A 21,396-nucleotide genomic window follows, 5' to 3' on the forward strand; every position below is an offset into this window, starting at 1 on the left:
CGAATACCTATTCTGTGAAGGAATCTAGACACCCGATGAATTAAGAATATCTGAGATATCCTGTGGGCCTCACAGACCGCACACTTAGCTGTGAACCACAATATATCAGACTAATGCTTCCCAGTTATTGGCTTTATATCACTCTCCCACTGCTTTGACTACCAAAGGCCTTTCTTCATGATAAGTGATTAATGCAGTAGTACTCTATAAATCCCAGAGATCAGGTCCTTAGACTCTGTGCCCATCATTACTGTATGAAAAAGTGGTTGAGCTGAAATAGTCAGAGAGACACCTCCAAATTGCCCTTCCACTGCATGTCTTAACTGAAGGTATCTGAAAGATACAGAATTAGGCAGCTCCAAATCTGTCTGAAGTTGGGCAAAGCATGTTAAGTAGCCATTGACATACAGTTGAGACAAAAGTTTCTTACACGTTTAGTTTGCTGTTGGACAAATAGTATATTTTTTTAGGTTACACAAATGCAAGAATATTCTTGTAATTTGTAGGAAATCAATTGTTTTCCATTCTGTATGAAGGCATATTTGTGCAACGAGTAGAAGAATTATGTTCTCAGCAACACTACAGTTTTATTTCTAGTAAAAAGATCACTTGTTGCCAAGGTATGGTGTAGTCAGTACCCTCTCACAACACTGTCCAGTTGGGCATCCTCTGGTTGTCAAATATTCAATTAAAATATTACTATACTAAAACATATTTTGACCAGTATCTCTTTTAAGAGCAATCTGCTATTTTTTATGTACCTGTAGTCACTAGTGAAACACATATCATTCTAATTGTGTGCAGTATTTATTAACATGCCTGTAAGAATTGTAATTCCTCCCCTAAATACCACTGCTCCTTGTTACTGTCCCTGTAGAGGTTATGAGATCATGGGGTCTTCTCTGCCAGAACTCTGTGTGGACACACCTTGAGTCTAGATGGATTAACATCTACAGTGCACTGTCAATGGGAAGGGACCTTCACCCAAACACTTCATGTGACCTATAAGTCATGTATAGAAATCCATCCTGGTCCCGGTGCTCTGTGTAAACTTCCAGTATTGTCAGGGATAAACTTGCCATCTGATGTTCATTGACCAGTACACAGAGTGAATGCGACGGAGGCAAGGAGAGTCTGCACCTGTGTAGACAGTAAGGTCCATTAGAACCATGGCGGTGTGGGATAAATTATTTTAATTTGGTATTGTTACTGGGGATGTAACCGTAGAAACACAATGATCCAGCTGTTAATGATAAATATAGAGAGGGTTTGGTGTTCATATAGGAAAATGAAAGTAAGGCTGACCTAAAAGTAACTAAAATGGATTCTACATAACCAGGAAGTATTTGCATCTCAGCAGAGTACATTGAAACTGCATGAAATTATTCACCTAAAAGTAACAAATGCCCAGTACTTCCTGAGCAGCAAGGCATACGTTTATATCTCACTGCTCGTGTTCACTGGGCGGCACAGAGCACCTGGCCCAGCAAGATTGCCTTTCAGAAGTAAGCAGCGATGCTTTATTCATTTATACTAAGTGGGGAAAGGGGGAGTAAGCCGCTTCAAGACTCGGCTCATTTAGCCGTGAAAATCCAAGATTTTAGATCCTTAAGGGGAGAGTCAGAAGGCCCCCATAAACAGCTGTCAAAGGGGTTATCCAGGGTTAGAAAAATCACAGCTACTTTATTCCAAAAATCTTAAAGATCATCTTGTCCAGAAAGTTCAGCAATCAGCCAACAAACAAGCAAATAGTTGTTTGTCTGCTAATTTGATATTTTGTGCAGCCTTTCCACACAATTAAGCCTTGTTTAGGCTTAGGGCTGTATAACACAGCATGATCAGTGGGGTAAGCAAGCAACAATCTGGTAAATTAATAAAGATGTTGTGCTTAACTCTCCACACTCCCCCAGTCTCCTTCTGGCTTTTTGCCAGTCTCTGCAGAGACAGCCAACTCAGCCTCAGTCAGGAATTGGCGGCGGCTGCAGTCAGCGGGGGATGCAGAGACATGGGGGTAGCATGGAGAGGTAAGCATAACATCCTTATTATTTACTCTGTACTGAACCAGAGTACTCCTTTAATCAGCCGTTTCCCGCACATCAGCTATTACATAGAGCAATGCGTGGCCAAAGATCTTTAAACTTGTTAAAAGGCAATAAACTGCTGCCGAGAGAACGATTGTTGCTCCCCTGCTGATCATTGTCTTTATTACTTTGAGCCATTTTAGCCTAATTCACCAAATGATCCCTCATGTAATAGGGCACAAATCACAGACATAGGTGCCATTTCCTGAAGACAGTCTAAAAGGGCCGTATGATTCCTCTTACCTTATCATACCGACAAACTGCCCCATTGTGATTTCTGGGGGTACAAGGAATTTGATCTTCTGAAGTGATGGTAGCAGTTTTTCTTGATGACTTCTCTCTACTATAACCTAAAAAATACAATAAATATATTTTCCTATATCCCATAATATAAAATTATTAAAAATTCATAAAAGGGTTGTCTAGGAGTACTGCCAAAATAAATCTTGCCTAGCTTCTGTTCCTAGATGCTAATGGCTTTCTCCTATTTCCTGTGATGTTTTGCATGGCAACAATGCAGAAACGATAACGATCGAATTCGAACGATAATCGTACGTGTAAACGCAGTGAACGATCAAACGATGAGCGAGAAATCGTTCATTTTGATCTTTCAACAAGTTCTCAAATCGTCGTTGATGTGTGAACAGTCGTTCGCCGATTTAACCAATGTGTGAGATATGCTTAAGTGATCGCAAAACAAATTGCCGTACGATATATCGTACCGTCTAAACGCTGATCGTTATGAAAAAAAAATCGTTACTCCGACATCGTTAATCGTACAATCGGGCGAATTATCGTGCCGTGTAAACGTAGCATTAGAGGGAACAATTGTGCTAATTAAGTTCCCAGCAGTGCCTAATAGATGTTGTAATCAGCACCTTCATCTGGGTGGGGTTCGGCCTATCACTAGTCACAGCTCTCTGTCTGTCAGTGCACTCTGCAAGGCCAAATTGACCACTAACTGGCCTCTTTGCCTGTCAGTCACCCCCGCCGGAGCGTACTGACAGACAGAGAGTCGTGACTAGTTATGGAATGAACACCGCTCGGATGACTAGTTTAAGAGAATGCTGATCGGGCTGTACTGAGGTAATAACCGCAGTCAGGGAAAACCATTAGGACCCCTGCAGTGTAATTGACGATCGGTAAGTGACAGAAGAACAATTGTTTGTCTGGTTTGTCATGTCATGGTTTGTCTGGTCACAGGTTTGGTTTGTCATGTCATGTCATGGTTTGTCTGGTCACAGGCGTCCATGCTGTACCCATATGGCATGGGTGGGTTAATATGTGACATCACAGAAAGTAAACAAATAGCAAGCAGAGTGGTCATGTGACTGAGCGTGATAACACAAGAAGATAAATAATAAAAGTGCAATAGAACATACAACACCCACAGAAGTTCCAGACAACCCCTTTAACCTATAAAAAACTGCTAAATTGGAATAACGGACTGCAGAGCTGTATGTGACGGGAGGACCATTTCCTCCTTGTGCTAGGTTCCCAGAGTGGCGGAAAATCCCTCTGCCTTCTCCAGGGTATATGAGTTTTTTTCTTGCATCTTACTGTCTATCTTGTTGTTTGTTTGTAGGAAAAAATATTTCTAAAATGTGCAGGGAGAAATTGCTGCTTATAGTTGTGTTAGCCTATATTTACACATATGTGATTTTGGTAAGTTACCACGTAGCTTCATTTGGTTATTTAAAACATTTCAGTGCAAACCAAATTAGTATAAACTTTCCATTATATTTGTATGTTGGACCCTCCTCATGGCTTCATGTTCCCCATGGGCAGCATGAAACATGGACAGCCTACCTTGTAACAATATATGATATATGATGCACTCTGAACTGCTGCAGCATTTTGGAAGAATTATACCTGCTGGAAACAGGTCTCCAGATGCAGATAGGGAAAGTTGCGCTCCAAAATGTACATTCGAATTTTCGCTTTCTTGTCCTTTTTGCAGAGAATATGAATGATAACACAAAAACGTTTTTTTGCCATTCATGGTTCGTGGTTGGATGAAGCCATGTATTGTCATACTACTGTGTTTTTTCTTTTTCTGATCAAAAGTTCACATACCCTGGTGATGATTTTGGCCTGATAACATGCACAGAAGTTGACACAAATGTGTTTGAATGGCTACTAAAGGTAACATCCTTACCTGTGACCTGTTTCCTTGTAATCCGTGTGTACATAAAAGTTGAGTGAGTTTCTGGGATCCGGACCGACTTTTGAATCCTTCATCCAGCCATTAACGTTTCTGGATTGTGAGTCATGTGGAGTGTCAACAGGTCTACGTGAAAAGGTAGTTGAACTGTATAAAACAGGAAAAGGATACACAAAGATATCCAAGGAATTGATAATGCCAGTCAGCAGTCTTCAAACTGTGACTAACAAATGGAAAATCAGCGGCTTTGTACAAACCAAAGTACAGTCAGGTAGACCAACAAACATTTTGGCCACAACTGCCAGGAAAACTGTTCAAGGTGGCAAAGAAAAACCCAAAAATAATATCAGCTGAAATACAGTACTCTTTGAAAACTAGCTTTGTGGCTGTTTCAAGAAGCACAACAAGAAGGCACTTGAAGATAATTGGCTACATGGTTGATTCGCCAGAAGAAATCTATTACTGTGTAAATGCCACAAAGTATCTTGCCTACAATATGCCAAACAGCACAGAGACAAGCCTCAAAACTTCTAGAACAAGGTAATTTAGCATGAATAGACCAAAATTGAACCTTTTGGCCACAACCATAAATGTTACATTTGAAGAGGTGTCAACAAAGCCTATAATGACATGGGAGGGCTCACGCGCCTCCTCTCTCCGCTCAAGGAATTGACATAACATGACTTTTTGGGGCTGTGTAAGCTACAGAGTCACAGAACACTTGGTCAAAGATGAATGCAGCATGTTATTAGCCCGGAAGCTGCGCATGGGACGTACTTTGACGTTCCAGCATGACAATGAGCCAAAACAAAAGGCCAAATTGACCTGTCATTGGCTACAGCAGAACAAAGTAAAGGTTTTGGAGTGGCCATCGAAGTGTCCCGACCTCAATATCGGTGAGCCTCTCTGGGGAGATCTTAAGCGTGCAGTTCCTGCAAGACATACAGGAATTTACAGGAACTGGAGTTTTTTTGCCAAGAAGAATGGGCAGCTTTACCCTCTGAGTAAAAAAGGAACCTCATCTTCAACTGCCACAAAATACATCAAGCTGTAATTGAGGTTAGAACTGGAATATGTAAACTTTTGGTCAGGGTCATTTGGATGTTTTTAGTTGTCATTATGATTTAAAAAGAGAAAATACAGTAGTTTGACAATAAATGGCTTCACCTAACCCCTAACCATGAGTGGGAAAAAAGTTTTTGTTATCATGCAATAATTCTGCCGGTGTAGGTAAACTTTTAAGCACAACTGTATATCAATCTGGGTAAGTAATTAAGAATTTCTTAAAATGCTACAGTATTTAAGCAGTATTTAAGCACCTGGCCATGTTTCACGCTGTCCATAGTTCAGGTAGCACGAAATGATGAAAGGTTTCCTTTAAAAATAAAATTGCATAAACCACTATATCTCACCGGTATCTTGCAAGGGTATCTGGTCTTCACTCTATTAACTTCATGAATGCGACTATCTGCAAAGAATAAATAAAGAGCTTGCATATCTCTTTCATTAACGTAATTTTACTTTTTGTGAACTCAAAGTATAAGTCATGGCATCCTCACCAGTGCTGATGTGGAGTACTGTATCCTTTATGTTGTCATTCACATATCATAGCATAGCTGTTATAGTATAGCTTTTTGATGTTTGTGAGTGTGTGTTTGGGATAGCTGTGTGTGGGAAAAGGTGACAAGACTAGAAGAGTATGAAGACAGGATTAGGATGCTGCTATAATAATGCCCTTTAAAAAAAATGTACCACAGAATTACACTTAATGCAGTATGAATTACAATTAATGCATTATGAAGGCAAAGCAAGAATTTCACTGTTATGCGTATTATTAGTGTATATGTGATTTGCTGTTCCACATTTCAAAGACTGATGTGCACATCCTACTTTATGGTGTTATCTGCTGTTCTTTCCAGTCCTAGTAGAAGACTAATGTAGAAAATGACAGATATACACTATATAGACACTACTATATCCAGCCATACCCACGTCAGTGTAGCATGCTCTTACCTAGTCGTTTTCTCTGCTTAAAAGTAGTTGTGTTTAATTCCAGACTGGTGCTGTTCATGAGGGGTGGCATTCTTAGTGTGGCCTCAGGCTCTTGTGAGAATCTTACCTCTACTATTACCCACTTTTTATAAGTAGCAAGCAGCTGGAACCAGTTAGATCTGGCAGCACCCACCCTCTTTTTGTTAGTTCCAGGAATGCCTGAATTGCCCCCCACAACTCGCACCAAGCTGTCGACCTGACCTCAGCTCCTTCACTAGTGTGTTACTTAGTGCAGAAGATTAGTACAGAACACTCTGTATAATAGATAATGCTCAGCTCCTAAAATATCATGGGCCTCTACAGGGCACATGATGACATAGGTAGAAAATGTCTTCTATATAATAGCATAGTTGTATAGCATGTGGAGTGATTTGGTAGTAACCAGGATTGAGCAAATGTTGACAAATAATTTTCTAATATATAAATCATGAAAACCTGTTAAGCCCTTGTTAACTAATCACTTAGGGCCTTAAAGGGTAACTATAAATATTTGCAGGCCGCAGGATACGCTGTAAAAAAAACAAACTGCCACACCGCTCCTGCTACGCTCCCGATGCTGGCACGCCCCAGGTACGGATTTCTTCCACCAGTAATGCAATGCAATTAAAAGCACTGGTGGAAGAAATTCGTACCTGGGGTGTGCATCGGGAGCGTGGGAGGAGCGGTGTGGCAGGTTTTTTTTACAGTGTATCCTGCCACCCGCAAAACTTTATAGTTACCTTTTAAGGCTCAGTTCCTTTTTTTAAAATCTGACCTGTCTCACTTTATTTAGCAATAAGGTTTAGATACTATAACCTATCAATGGAATTCTGAGATGATTTTTTCGTAACATAATATTCTTTACGTTGGTGGTATGCTATGCATTCATTTATTAAAAAATGCAAAACGTGTAGAACCTTTAGAAAAATCTATGCTTTTTAAAATTTCAATTATTCTTCTTAAAAGACAGATAGTCATATCACCCAAAAAAGTATAAAACATTTACCATATCTCTACACTATGCATAATTTTATATGTCATCCTTTTATTTTTAGGACATTAGAATGAACATTTATACATTTAGTAGGAGGTTTGCAAAACAGAGCAAACCTTTTTTTTTTGGAAACTGGGCGTGTAGTTGGACTGTGGGTTCATCTGCATCACGACATAAAAGAACCGCCCATGACACTGGATGCTTCTGGATGTAGAGGAGCAGGCACAACAGGCCACCGGCCTGCCCCCCCAATAGAGTGCTTGTATGTGTGTCATGGGCAGTATTTGTACAGTGATGTGGGCACAAGAGTAGCCCTCTGTGACCGTCGTAACATCTAGGTAAAACGGGGGTTAAATGCATGTGTAGGGGGGGGGGGTTTGAGAAGGTTAATTGCAGGTGATGAGGGGGCTAATTGCAGCCGTGGTGGTGGGGGCTCATAGCAGGCTTATGGTCCTTTTACACGGGACGATTATCATTCGTTTTTGCACGATAACGGTCAAATTCAAACAATAATCGTACGTGTAAACGCTGCAAACGATCAAACGACGAGTGAGAAATCGTTCATTTTGATCTTTCAACATGTTCTTAAATCATCGTTGATTGTTCGCAAAAAAATCGCAGATCGTTCAGTGTAAACATTCTTTCAACGATTTCCCCTATGTGTGAGATAGGCTTAAACGATCGCAAAACGATCGCATAGCGAATTTTCCATACGATGTATCGTTCCGTCTAAACGCTGATCGTTATTAAAAAAACATTGTTCATTCAAAATCATTAATCGTGCGATCGGGCGAATTATCGCACCGTGTAAAAGTACCAATAGGGGTTAATGGGGTTAATTAACTATGAGGGCACGGGGGGGGGGCGGAGCCTGGCATGGAGGAGACTGGACGTGTGCACTAGGAGCTCCTGCTAGGGCTGACAAGAAACAGGGGCCACAGTAAGCCTATATGGGGTTAAAAAAGAATAAAAGTTCTAAGAAGATACCGGGGAAGCCACAGCCGCCTCTCACCCCGATTTCTAACTATTTCTCACCTCTGGAGAGTTTGCCTGAGGACCCGGAGTGTGAGGTGCAGGAGCAGGCGCCATCTTGGGCCGGGACAGCGCGGAGGAGCCAGCACAGACTCGGAGGCCAGAAGGACTGCAGGTACTGGGGAGCTGAGGGCGTCCAGGACCGGAGTTCTGCAGTACAGACTGCACCGGAAGTGCGCGGTGCTCGGGCGCCATTGCGTGCCACATGTGAGGAGACGGAGTAGACGGGAGGCGAGGTGACCGGAGAGGTACTCGCTCACGAGGAGGAGCAGCCAGCAACGGCCAGGGAGCCCCAGCAACAGCCACCTGAGAGCTCCCAGACGAGGGAAGTACCTGAGACTTGGGTGGGAGCGTTAGGGAGTACAGGGGAGTTGTGCCTCTTTGTGTTCAGTGCTCCAGTAACCCCTGCCCTGCCAGGATTGCTGCACGCCCCAGCACCTGAGACCAAGCTGCCACCTGCCTTACCTGTTCCGGCAGCAAGCCCCAGCAAGAACCCCCCTGAGTCCCCCTCAGTGGCTGATCCATTCATGCAGCAGCCAGCCAACATGCAAAAAAATGGCTTCCCGTCTGCACAGAGTTCTGCCTCTGGAGCACACTCCATTAACCCTATCTTATCTGACTGTCAAACTCCAGGCCCTTCTATGTTTCTTACTATGCAGCTGCACGCAGATGCTCCTACTATCCAACACATAGAGGCTGCAGCCGCTCTAACGGCGCATCCTGAGCTGCAAGCTCTGCTGACTTTACTTCCATCTAAGAGAGACCTGGAGTCAATGGCCTCGGATCTGAAATGTGCATGGAAGCAAACCTGGGTGTAGTGAAGGCAGACATATCCTCATTGCAAATGAAGGTGCAAGAATTGGAATCCTTAAAAGTTTCTGTCCAGCACTCCCTCTCTGATCTGCAAGCAAAAGTATCCTCCCAGACCTCGCAGCAGCAATACCTCAGCTCTCAAGTGGACGATTTAGAGAATCATAATAGGAGGAATAATATAAGGATTAAAGGTTTGCCTGAGGCCATGCGTCCTGCGGATCTGCTCTTTACGCTAACTGGCATATTTAATATGTTATTGGGGAAACCACCTACTGCTCCTTTGGAAATTGATCGGGCGCATAGAGCGCTACGCCCACAAAGCTCTGATCCTAACAAACCCCGGGACATGATATGCCGTGTGCATTTTTATGCTGTCAAGGTGGAGATAATGAGGAGGGCGCGACAACTGCCGGAGGTGGACTTTGATGGAGCCAAATTGCACTTCTACCCAGATTTGTCAAGGCGCACCCTGCGACTGCGAGGGGCCTTGAAACCTCTCCTCGCCCAACTACAGTCCAGAGACATTCTCTATTGATGGGGGTTTCCATTTGCCCTAATCACCCGACAAGGCACAACCACGGCTACGCTGTGCACGCCAGAAGACTTGAGACCTTTCCTGACAGCTTTTGATCTTCCTGAGGTGTCCCTATCTGAATGGGTACGGGTGCTACACGATCCTATTACCACGGCTTGGCAGGCTGACACCTACTCTTCTAGAAATAGAATGACACCAATAAATATACTGTGTATCCAATCCAGTATCTACAAAAGTCACTCACAAATGAGATTTTGCAAATAATACAATTTTATTAATTTCCATCACAAAAACATCAATTAAAATACAAGACCTTGGAGGTGGGAGACCCCACTACTGGGACTATCGTGACTGTATATAAATCCAAAGTGCATGTGCATATGATAAACAGAGTAACAAGCCCCATTCAGCATCAATGCATATTATAAATAAAGTGCCAGTGCTCTATTGCCTTGATATGCTGAACGGGGAAAAATAACAACATATAATATTGCACATGTCACCAAGTTACCCCAAACGTAAATTGTCCCAGTCCGCTGGCCTCCCACCTCACTCCAACGTCGTTTCGCACCGCTTCTTCTAGAAATAGATCACCGCAGTTCTTTCCCCGGTCGCAGCGAGCACGGCATAGACGACGCAGTGCATGACACGATCGGACTCCGAGGCTTGAGCTGGGACTTCCGATGCTGGATCATATGTCATCCCTTAGCTTATTGATGTGCTCATAGTGTTTCTATCCCCACTAGTGAAGGATTTACTTCCCCTTACTGTTTAAAGTTTTGCTTACCCCTGGGTTCATTGAGTTTTTTTTGTATTTTTTTTATGTGATTTTTATAATGTCAGCCCGATGCGGTCTATGCTCTAGTAGGCTCTACTACCTGACCAGTTACCATGTATCTACCCCCAATAGGTATTGAGGCTTGTTCTCACTGCCTGTTAAAGGCAGACTTGTTGCCGCTTATGTTAGGTTGTTTGCATCTTTGCATCAAAATGCCACTTTGTTTGTCTGATGTGGTTCTTCCTTACTAATTTTCTTCTTTCTCTCCACCAGCACAGTCCCTCTCTCCTTCCTGGGTTCCTTGAGACCCACCACCACCCATGGCCATGGCGTTGATGAACATTGTGTCCCTGAACGTTCAGGGCTTCAATGTCCTGGAGAAGAGATCAAAGGTCCTATATACCATGCACAAAAAGAGAGCCCAGATCCTTTACCTCCAAGAGATGCACTTCAGTCAGGCCAGTATGCCAACCATCTCACCTCGCTATTTCCCTGCCTGGCCCCATAGCAGCAACCCTGATAGTAAGACCAAGGGGGTGGCAGTTTTCTTTCACAAATCACTGCCCTGTCAAGTTCTTGATACTAAGACAGATCCCGACGCACGATTTATCTTCATAAAATGCCTTATAGCCGATCAGCCCTACACTGTAGCCAATGTTTATGCCCCCAACTTAAGCCAGCAAAGCTTTCTAGTTAAGGTGTTAGATGAACTGGCCGTATATGCTCAGGGTAATATCATTCTATGTGGCGACTTTAATGTGGCTATAGAGCCGAGCCTAGACACTTCTTCGGGGCACTCCTCCCTTTCCCATACTAAGCTAAATAAAATACGAAAGGCCCTTTATAATTTACAATTTTGTGATGTGTGGCGACTGCAGCACCCTAATGTAAGGGATTACTCTTACTATTCCAGCCCACACGATAGCTATAGCCGGATTGACTATATTCTTTGTACACCATTATTTACTGCCTAGAGTTTCCTCCACCTCCATTGGTAGTATTCTCCATTCCGATCATGCTCTGGTACAGTGCAGTCTTGCTATGCCAGACTTGCCTCGAGGGGCATACAATTGGAGGCTGAATGAATCTCTACTGCAAGACCCTGCGTGTCTAACTGAACTGCGCACTACGGTTACAAATTTTCAGACGGATCATGTCAATGACCCTACCTCCCCTCAGATGCAATGGGACTCTGCTACAGGGGGTGCTCATTAGACATGGTGCACGCCTCAAGAGAGAGGCGGCTGCTAAATTGAAGCGCTTGCTGACTGAGTTACACGCTCTGGAGGTTACACATAAGGCCACTTTGCAGGAGGAGGCATAGAGAGATTTATTGCGAGTTCGCCACGAACTCACGTCCCTGCTAAACAAGTAGCAGCAGCGGTTTAGCCAGGTTTGCACTAGTAGGTTCTATGCTGAAGGTAACAAGGCAGGGCGGATGTTGGCTAGAGCCTTAAGGGACAAGAGAGCTGCTTTATACATCCAGTCTATCAAAAATAGAGAAGGTGTGATTCAGCGCCTTACCTCTGATATCTTGGCTGCGTTTAGGGCCTATTATGAGTCTCTATATAACCTAGACCCTCATCCTGAGGCCAAGCCAGCCAGGATTCAGGAGTATATTCTTCGCACCAAATTACCTAGTCTAGATTCTGACTCCCTAGCCGCCCTGGAAGACCCCTTCACCGCAGAGGAACTGACTTGCTTCATGAAGTAGCTGCCGTCAGGCAAAAGCCCTGGTCCTGACGGCTATACTGCAAGGTTTTTTTAAGGTTTTGCAGGAGCCACTTAATCCAAGCTTGCTAGCTGCCTTCAACAACATATGCGCTGCATTCCCCCTGCCCCCATCCTTTATGCGTGCCCATATAGTAGTTATTTCTAAGGAAGGGAAGGATCCTAACCTATGCCCTAGCTATAGGCCCATTTCCCTGATAAATACCAAAGCAAAACTCTATGCGAAGCTGCTACCCAATAGATTAGAGCCCCTCCTGGGACATGCAATTCACCCCGATCAGGTGGGCTCCATCCCTCTTCGGGAGGCCCGTGAAAATACGCTGAAGACCTTCTCTTTGCTACATCACGCCCGCCTTGTTAAGCTCCCCTGTATGATGTTATCATTAGACGCAGAGAAGGCTTTTGATCGGGTGGGTTGGCCGTTCCTGGAGGGTGTGCTATGTAGTCTGGGATTGGGGCCACTGGTGGTCCACCGGATTTTAGCCTTATATAGCAGACCTTTAGCACAGCTTAGAATAAATGGATCTCTGTCTGAGACGTTTTCTATACGAAATGGCACCAGGCAGGGGTGCCCCTTGTCCCCGATGCTATATGTCTTGGTCATGGAGGACCTCTTGCAGGCCATTCGCCAAGATGCTAGCATCACAGGTATACGAGTGGGTGACCTGCACTTTAAGTGTTCTGCATTTGCGGACAATCTTTTAATGTATGTCACGCACCCTAATATCTCACTGCCGGCCCTTATGTCTGCTTTGAAGAACTTTGGCATTGTAAGTAATCACAAAATCAACCTCGCTAAGGTGTGGCATTGAATGTAACTCTCCCGCGAGAGACTCCTGCGCTGCGCTGCCGCTTTCCCTTTGTGTGGTCAGACACCTCCTTTAAATATTTAGGGATTCATGTCCCAGCTGATCTGTCCCGAATCTATGACTTGAACTTCGCCCCACTTTTAGCTAGTTTTAAGGGGGACCTTACCAAGTGGGACCGTAAAGACTTCTCTTGGTTGGGGCGGATTAATATAATCAAGATGAACCTGCTTCCATGCCTTCTGTATTTGTTTCAGACAATACCCATAGTTGTCCCTAGGGCCTTCTTCCTCGCCACTTCCAAAATGTTTTCGCGCTTTGTCTGGATGAGAGCTCGCCCAAGAATTGCAAGGAGTACCCTAACTCTGGCCAAGGTGCATGGTGGATTAGCGCTCCCTGATCCTTATAAGTATTACTTAGCGGCAGTATCTACTAGAACGCTGGATGCTTTCCACCATTAATTGACCAGATTGTGGGTCCAATTGGAACAATCCCTTTCAAGGTACGCTCTTCCCACAGCTCTATGGGTGCGTCCTGCGACATGGTCAGCTGTTGCGCTTGGCCGCATACCCCTGATCTCTCATACTTCCATGTCTGTTCTCCACAGAAAGCAGGCATGGAAGCTGCTGTTTACTCCTGATGGTCCTTTAACACCAATTCTCAATAGTCCCGACTTCCCTGCTGGCACACTTGGTGCTGACTTCCTATTGCACTCAATGTACAATAGATTACTATTCCGCCAGATCATTTCAGCTTCAGCACTGCTGCCCTTGGAGGCCCTGATTTCTGAACTTCTGATTTCTGTCAGTACTTGCAGCTGAAGTACTACTACAATGCATCAGTTCGCTCGCTGCAACTCCATAGACAGCTACTGCCCTTTGAAGAGCTCCGTGTACTGACAGAAGCGCCTACCCATGTGGTGTCGCTAGTATACTCTATCTTGACGCAGCCTCTTCCTGACGTCAAGCTCCCGTACCAAGTGGGCTGGGAACTGGAATTGAATCAATCCTTTCCGAGAATTGATTGGGAAAAAGCTTTTTTCCTCTGCCACAAATCTTCAGTGGCCAGTAAGGCCCAGGAGACCAATTTTAAAGTGATGTCGAGATGGTACAGGGTCCCGACCATGCTGCACTCTTACTATTCGGCGGAGCTGTGTTGGCGTTGTGGGCAAAGCCCAGGCACCATGAGCCACGTATGGTGGTACTGCACAAAACTTGCAAGCTTTTGGGAGGCGGTCACAGAATTAATCCATAAGATAGCAGGAGTGAGTCTTACTAGCCAACCCTCCACCTTTCTACTGTCCATGATCCCAGGTACTCTCTCACAGTGTAAGAAAGGCATTGTCCGCTTCCTCCTTCTGGCGGCCAGGACAGTGATCTCTAGGAAATGGAAGTCAGAGTCCCCTCTTCTGTGTCAGAATGGTTTGCTGAAATCCAACAGTTGAGGGCGGATCATATTGGTGCGGGGCTACTACTACTACTGCTACTACGGCCATGTGGACGCTCTGGGTAACGTTTATGTACACCCCCCTGTACCGCTCTTATGTGATACCCTAGGCTGGCATGCCGGACTGCTGAGGCTATATGTGTGGGCTGACTCTCTGCAGGTAATCTTCCCATTGACCTTGCTTCCCCCCCCCCTCCTACCCCCCCCCCCCCCCCCCCCCCCCCGGGACTGTGCTGGTCTCTTTCTTCTCGCTTCTTCTTCCACTTCATCTCTAGTTGTCTATTACTGTGTCTCATTACAGTTACATTGGGTGCTCGGTCAGCAGGAAGACGACATTGTGGGATGATGGAAAATGCTGTTGCATTGCTAGCCAGTGTTTTATTTAACATGTCCCCACGTGCTGGGGTATACTTCCCACTACGCTACGTTGCTGTTCCCTTATATTATTCAGACTCATTGCTACAAATTGTCGTTCTAACAGTTTTGCTTGTATGAACTTTTATCTTGGACGCATGGTTGTACCCATTATTACTTTTCAATAAAAGATTTAAATAATTAAAAAAAAACTATGAGGGCAAAGCAGGGGGCATTATTATGGGGGCACAGCAGTGAACATTTTACTGTGTGCTGTGCACTTATTACTATGCGTTGCACAGCATAATTGTCGGATCCCCCACTGTTTTTTTTCCTCTTCTCTTGTGCACCTGTCAAAAAGCTTTTCTCTCAGGTTAAGTGGTGGATAAGGTGTTAAGTTTCCCCACTAGGTGCCAGTGTTTTGTATCGTTATATGTATTTCTATGCACAGCTGCAGAAGATAATGGGTTAATGTTTATCTGTGTACCATGTGTTATGTGCTGACCATTAGGAGGTGTTTTTTTCTTCTCTAAATATCCTCTAACGGGGCGGAGCCTGGCCGGGCATGTGAGCAGACGTGTGACCTGAGAGCTCCGGCGGGTCCCGCTGCTTATCGGCATCTATATCCTCCTGCGGGCCACCAAACTCTCCAGCAACTCTCCCAGGGGTGCGCAGATCCCCGGAGACTGACCCGGTGCCGACATCATGGCCGGGGGGACATCCAAGAAGGCAAAATCGACGGCGGGAACGGGCGGCCGCGAGATCCAAGATGGCGCCGACCCGCCGCCTCACGCACAGCGCTCCACTCGGCTGCTCACATCAGGGACGGCTGCTAGGCTGGCCGAATTCCAGAAGCCGCCGACCCCCCGGATGACCCACAACTGTGTCCGGTATGAGCATGAGGAGGGGGAGGACATTGAGGAGTGCCCCATAGAAAATGCCCCATTAGGAGCTGCTGATGTGGAGGGCTGCAGAGGAGAGGAGAGGGAGGAGGGCGCTGATTTCATAGCAGGAGCTGCAAAGCAGTGCAGTGCCCTCTCTATATGCACAGAGACAGCCAGTGCTCAGGAGCCCACACTGAGGGACATTCTCCACGCTGTAGCACAATGCAATTCCTCTATTTCCAAATGCAATACTGCAATATCCACTCTTACACAACAAATTGGCAGCCTGCAGGGTGAAGTGGGGTTCCTCCGCCAGGATTTACGTAAAGTCAGTGACAGGACCACTGAGGTGGAACATAGGGTGGGAGATCTGGAGGACAAAGTCGCGCCCATTGCATCCACTTCCCGAAAACATGATCAGCTAATTTCTCAATTACTACTGAAAACGGATGACTTGGAGAATCGTCTGAGAAGGAATAATGTGAGGCTTGTGGGAGTGCCAGAGAGAGTTGAGGGCACAAATCCCACGGAATATTTTGAAACGTGGCTTGCTGAGGTATTTGGGAAGGATACTCTATCCCCTATGTATGCGGTAGAGAGGGCTCACAGAGTACCTATGCGACCCCTCCCGCCTGGGTCCCCACCTCGGGCTGTCCTAGTGAAATTGCTTCATTATCGGGACCGTGACACCATATTGAGAGCGGCACGGAATTCTCCGGACGCAGCTATTAACGGCAGTAAAGTCTCCTTCTTTCCTGACCACTCTGCGGAAGTTCAAAAACAGCGTGCCCAGTTTATTGAGGTGAAAAGAAGGCTGCGTACCCTGCAAGTACCTTATGCTATGCTGTACCCTGCCAAGTTACGGGTTGTTGCGGCAGGGGATACACATTTCTTCACCTCCCCAAGAGATGCGATGCGTTGGTTGGATCAGGAGGAACAGCATCTTCGTGGAAGGCGCAGTCCTCGCAATCAAGATGCGCCAGCCTGAAACCCAGACAACATTGCCTCGCCTTAAGATTTGGTGCCCTCGGAGGATCCCACGAGTGTCTGATAAGTATTGACGTACAAATATTTTCTGCTATTTGTTTGCTCCTGCTGGCCCGCAGGACTTCATTTCTCCTGTTTCAAGTGGGACCTGTTCTGCTCTCTATATTCTATATATTGGGTAGGGTTAGTACCGGGGTCACTCTCATCTCCTCCTGTCTTTTATTCGGTTTGTACATTTTTTGCACATATACCATACATGTATATATATATATTTTTTATATTTTGATATATTGTATTGATGTTCTTTTTTGTGCATGTTGTACCGTTTACCGTAGGGATTTATGGGAGGGATGCCTGCTATTTAGGCATGTGATATTCTTTCATGTGGGGGATCCCGGTTGGTGGGGTGATTGATTGTATTCTCCCCCCTTAGAGTTGGGTTTTTATTGCTGTATACAGCCTTTCTTGTTTTTTTCTGTGTGTTTTCTCTTATCTGTTGTACAATAAAATCATGTTTATATATATTTTTGGATGTGCAGTACTTCATTATCCTCAGATTCTTTTTCTTGTTTTCTGCTCTCTATATTCAGCATCATAGCTGACTGACTGTTCACTGTCCTGTGGCTATGGAGGACTGGTGCCCCGGTCTGCAGATTTTTTGGAAGCAGACCCTTTTGTTCCTGAATACATGGTTATGTTTTATTGGGGGGCTCTTTTTTTCCCTCTGTTTTTCTTTTTCTGATTCCACAAGGTGCCTTAATTCTTTCACTGTGTTTGTTGTGCTCCGAGACCTGTGCGCTACTGCCACCCAGTGGCTGTTTTTCTCTACATTTTATGAGCTTCATTACTTGCAATGGAATGTGTATTATGGGATTAATGATATGCTTACTGTACAGTACTACCGTCCTATTTCTATGTTAAAGGGTGAATATGGCTAGTAGGCTTACGGTGATCTCTTGGAATGTGCGGGGCCTGGGGGATGCGGATAAACGGTATGCAATGTTTGATTCCCTGCGGCAGCATCATCCTGTGGTGCTGTGTGTTCAGGAAACGCATCTAACTGCTGACACCATACAGCATCTGAAGCGGGCTTGGGTGGGGTGGAGTTACCACTCTGTGTACACTCAATACTCTAGAGGGGTGAGCATACTGGTTCACAAGGATATTCCCTTCACATGCATAGACAGTAAAATTGATCAGAATGGCAGATATGTCTGTTTATACTGTGTTATCTATGGAATTAGATGCATTTTAAGTACTGTATATGTTCCTCCCCCGTACGGTTGCACGGTGTTGAATAGGGTGATGGAGTTTGGCGCCGCGCACCCGGATGCACCTATCTTGATAGTGGGAGACTTTAATATGGTGATTGACCCCTCGATAGATAAATGTAGTATGGGTTCTGTGAGCCCGGGGGCCTCTACTACTCCCTTGGGGAGAATGCTGGTGGAACTGTCCCTCTCAGATGTTTGGCGTCTTAAGCATCCGGGTGAGCGGAGTTACTCCTGTTACTCTTCCACACATCACTCCCTGTCCAGAATAGATCTAGCTATATGCTCTGCCTCACTGTTAAATCAAATAATCTGCGTGGATTATCTCCCCAGGGCCCTCTCGGATCACTCGCCCTTGAAACTTCAAATGACACACCCTGGATCTGGGGCGGTCGGGAGGAGTCTGTGGAGACTGAATCCGCACTGGCTGACAGTCCTAGATCCGGCTACTGTGGTACCGGTGGTAGAGGAGTATTTTGCTTTAAATGGGGGCTCGGTATCTCTCCGGGTGGAGTGGGATGCCATGAAGGCATATCTCCGGGGACATTTTATCCAGCGTATTACGGGGACAAAGAGGAGAAGGGGGCAGTTGCGTCAGGATCTTCTGAAGGGTCTGAGGGAACGGGAGGAACAGCACATTTTACAACCAACTGCGGCTACGGCTCAGAGACTCCGAGCTGCCCATACGGCGCTTAACATATTCGACTTGGAATCTGCAGCCCAGAAACGTACATTTGCCAAACATTCCTTTTTTGTGGAGGGGGAGAAGGCGGGACACATCCTAGCAGTGGTAGCCAATGCCCAAAGGGACGCCACATACATCACTAGTATCCAAAACCAGGAGGGGGTAGAGGTGACGACACTACAGGACATACTGGAGGTGTTCCGACGCTATTATCTGACACTCTACTCTTCCCATTTAGAGGTGACACCGGCCCAACTTATGCAATTTTTAGCTGACATACCCTTACCAGTTCTCACACTGGAACAACGGGACTTCCTAGACGCACCATTGTCCCTAGAGGACCTGGAAGCTGCAGCAGCTTCTCTGCATAATTATAAAGCCCCCGGAGCAGATGGGTTCCCGGCGGAATTGTATAAGCTTGTGGGGAAGCCCCTACTCCCTAAATTGCTGGAACTATGGAATGCCTCCATGGAGTCGGGCACTTTACCCGAGTCGATGCAGGAGGCGATAATAGTAGTCTTGCCGAAACCCGGGAAGGATCCTCTTGTACCAGACTCCTATAGACCCATCTCCCTCCTCCCGGTGGATATCAAAATTATAGCTAAAGCCCTGGCCACCCGTCTCTCGGGGATTATCTCGTCTCTGATCCACCCTGATCAGACGGGGTTCATCCCTGCCAGATCTACGGCCTTGAATATACGTAGGCTGCATCTTAACTTGCAGTTACCAGTGGAGAACCCGGGGTCTAGGGTGATTTGTTCATTGGACGCTGTCAAAGCGTTTGACAGCGTCGAATGGCCATATCTTTGGGCGGTGTTGCAGAGGATGGGATTTGGACCGGTTTTCCTATCAGCTATACAGTTACTGTATTCGGCCCCAATGGCGCGCCTGCGGATAAATGGAGGGCTGTCACCGGCTTTCCCGCTTCACCGGGGGACACGGCAGGGCTGCCCGATCTCCCCGCTACTGTTTGCGCTGGCTATAGAACCCCTGGCCTCCCTATTGCGCTCGCACCCTGGAGTGACTGGCTTTAGGAGGGGATCGAGGGAGGACAAACTGGCGTTATACGCTGATGATTTATTGTTGTACCTCAGTGATTCTTCCTCCTCCCTTTCTACTGCGATGTCCATAATAAATGAATTCGGGACTTATTCAGGTCTTACTGTGAACTGGGACAAATCAGTTATTATGCCCATAGACTCAGAGAACAGTTTACAGCTGGGTCCTGCCATCCCATTGAGGTGTGCTCACACCTTTAAATACCTGGGTGTTATTATTTCTAGGGATGTTAGGGCCTATGAAAAATTGAATATGACGCCCCTGATATGTAAATTTCAGCAAAAGCTAGCTGTTTGGCGCAAATTGCCCCTGTCTGTGGTGGGGAGGGCGAACTTGGTGAAGATGATTTGGATGCCGCAATTGCTATATATTTTACATAACTCTCCTGTGTGGCTTCCATCTCGTCTTTTCCATAAGATACATGCTATTTTTCGCGCCCTGATTTGGGGATCCCAGCATCCACGCATTAAATTAGACACACTACAGCGATCCAAGACTGACGGGGGTTTGGCGATTCCTAATGCTGCCATGTACTTCCTGGCAGCTCAATTACAACACCTGAAGGGATGGGAGCTGGATGACGGAGGGGATCAAAATAAGGTATTGATTGGGTATCACCTACACTCTAACTACCTGTTTGAAACTCTGGAGGCCAAAAGGATACTATTACTCTCCCCACAAATGCCAACATTATTGCTCATCCATAAGATGTGGTGGAAACTTAGAGATCTATATGGTGTCACAGGGTATACACCGTACACTTCCATCTGGGACACTCCGTGGTTAGGGGATTTACACTTCCTAGAGGGATTTGCCACCTGGAGAGATGCCGGGATTCGGAAAATAATGCAGTTATATGATGGAGGGCAGTTGAAGCGTTTTGATCAATTACAGAGCCAATTCGTTCTACCCCATACTCAATTTTATAAATATCTACAATTACGTCATGCATGTGAAGCGGAGGGGGAGGTGCTACTGTCGGGGGTACAATATCTGCCGCCTATGAATATTGTTGGGGAATCGGATTCCACTAAAGGACTTATTTCCTGCTTATACCGCCACATTATCTCCCAGTATTTAGATAGGTACCCACTTACATTGCGGGAAAAATGGGAGGCGGATGTCGGCCCTATAGAAGAAGGTCAATGGAAAGAAATACTGGAAATGACACCTAAGCTGTCCCTGTCATCCTGTTTATGGCACGTAAGCTTATTGCCCAACACTGGCTCGATGGGGCCCCTCCCTCGGTATCGGAATTTGTGACGAAAGTTAACTGGTTAATTGGTATAGAAAAATACGCATATGAGAAGCGAAAAGCTAGTAAAAAGTTTGAAAAAATTTGGGGTGGGTGGATGGCTGTACCTGAGCTGGCGTCCCCAGGGTCCCGCACGTAGGTTGCAGTGAATAGCGAGTAGATGGCAGAAGTGGTATATATAGCTGTCATGTATTCACCGCTGATCAGTGGGCGTTCTGTACATTTGTGTTTAGAGACTTTTATACCTGTCCTCTTTGTGAACTACAGCTCAAGAACATTCATGGCGTGCGTGGACGCATAAGGCTCTCGGAAAGTTGCACTTGGTTTATGTTTTACATAATGTGTGGAATTGGGCGGTTTGGGGGGTGGGAGGGAAGTGTGGGGGTTGGGGGGGGGGGGGGGCGGGAGGGGGTGATTGGAGGATATACCCTCCAGGGTTTTTTTTTTTTTTTTTTTTTTTGTGATTGTGTGGGATAAAATTTTGTATTGT

General features: G+C 45.6%; 1 protein-coding gene across 1 annotated transcript; it reads right to left on the minus strand.

The window, feature by feature from the left end:
- Positions 1 to 673: 673 nt before the first annotated feature.
- LOC138788011 (microtubule-associated proteins 1A/1B light chain 3A-like) lies at positions 674 to 6,328 on the minus strand. The gene is made up of 4 exons (XM_069965426.1): positions 6,259 to 6,328; positions 5,658 to 5,713; positions 2,325 to 2,431; positions 674 to 1,140 (listed from the first exon to the last, which is right to left on the minus strand). Exons 1-4 carry the CDS (start codon positions 6,326 to 6,328, stop codon positions 981 to 983), a joined length of 393 nt encoding a protein of 130 aa, XP_069821527.1. The 3' UTR covers positions 674 to 980.
- Between the last annotated feature and the right edge of the window lie 15,068 nt (positions 6,329 to 21,396).

The sequence above is a fragment of the Dendropsophus ebraccatus genome, chromosome 4 (genome assembly GCF_027789765.1).
Source record: "Dendropsophus ebraccatus isolate aDenEbr1 chromosome 4, aDenEbr1.pat, whole genome shotgun sequence".
NCBI lineage: Eukaryota > Metazoa > Chordata > Amphibia > Anura > Hylidae > Dendropsophus > Dendropsophus ebraccatus.

Bases quoted from the DNA above. Each gene is read 5' to 3' on its own strand.
- LOC138788011 (XM_069965426.1), bottom strand. From the start codon at position 6,328: ATGCCACCCCTCATGAACAGCACCAGTCTGGAATTAAACACAACTACT. The intron at 2,432-5,657 runs GTGAGATATAGT...TGTATTTTTTAG, and splicing joins GATACCCTTGCAAGATACCG to GTTATAGTAGAGAGAAGTCA. The intron at 1,141-2,324 runs GTAAGAGGAATC...CTGTCTACACAG, and splicing joins CAGTTTGTCGGTATGATAAG to GTGCAGACTCTCCTTGCCTC.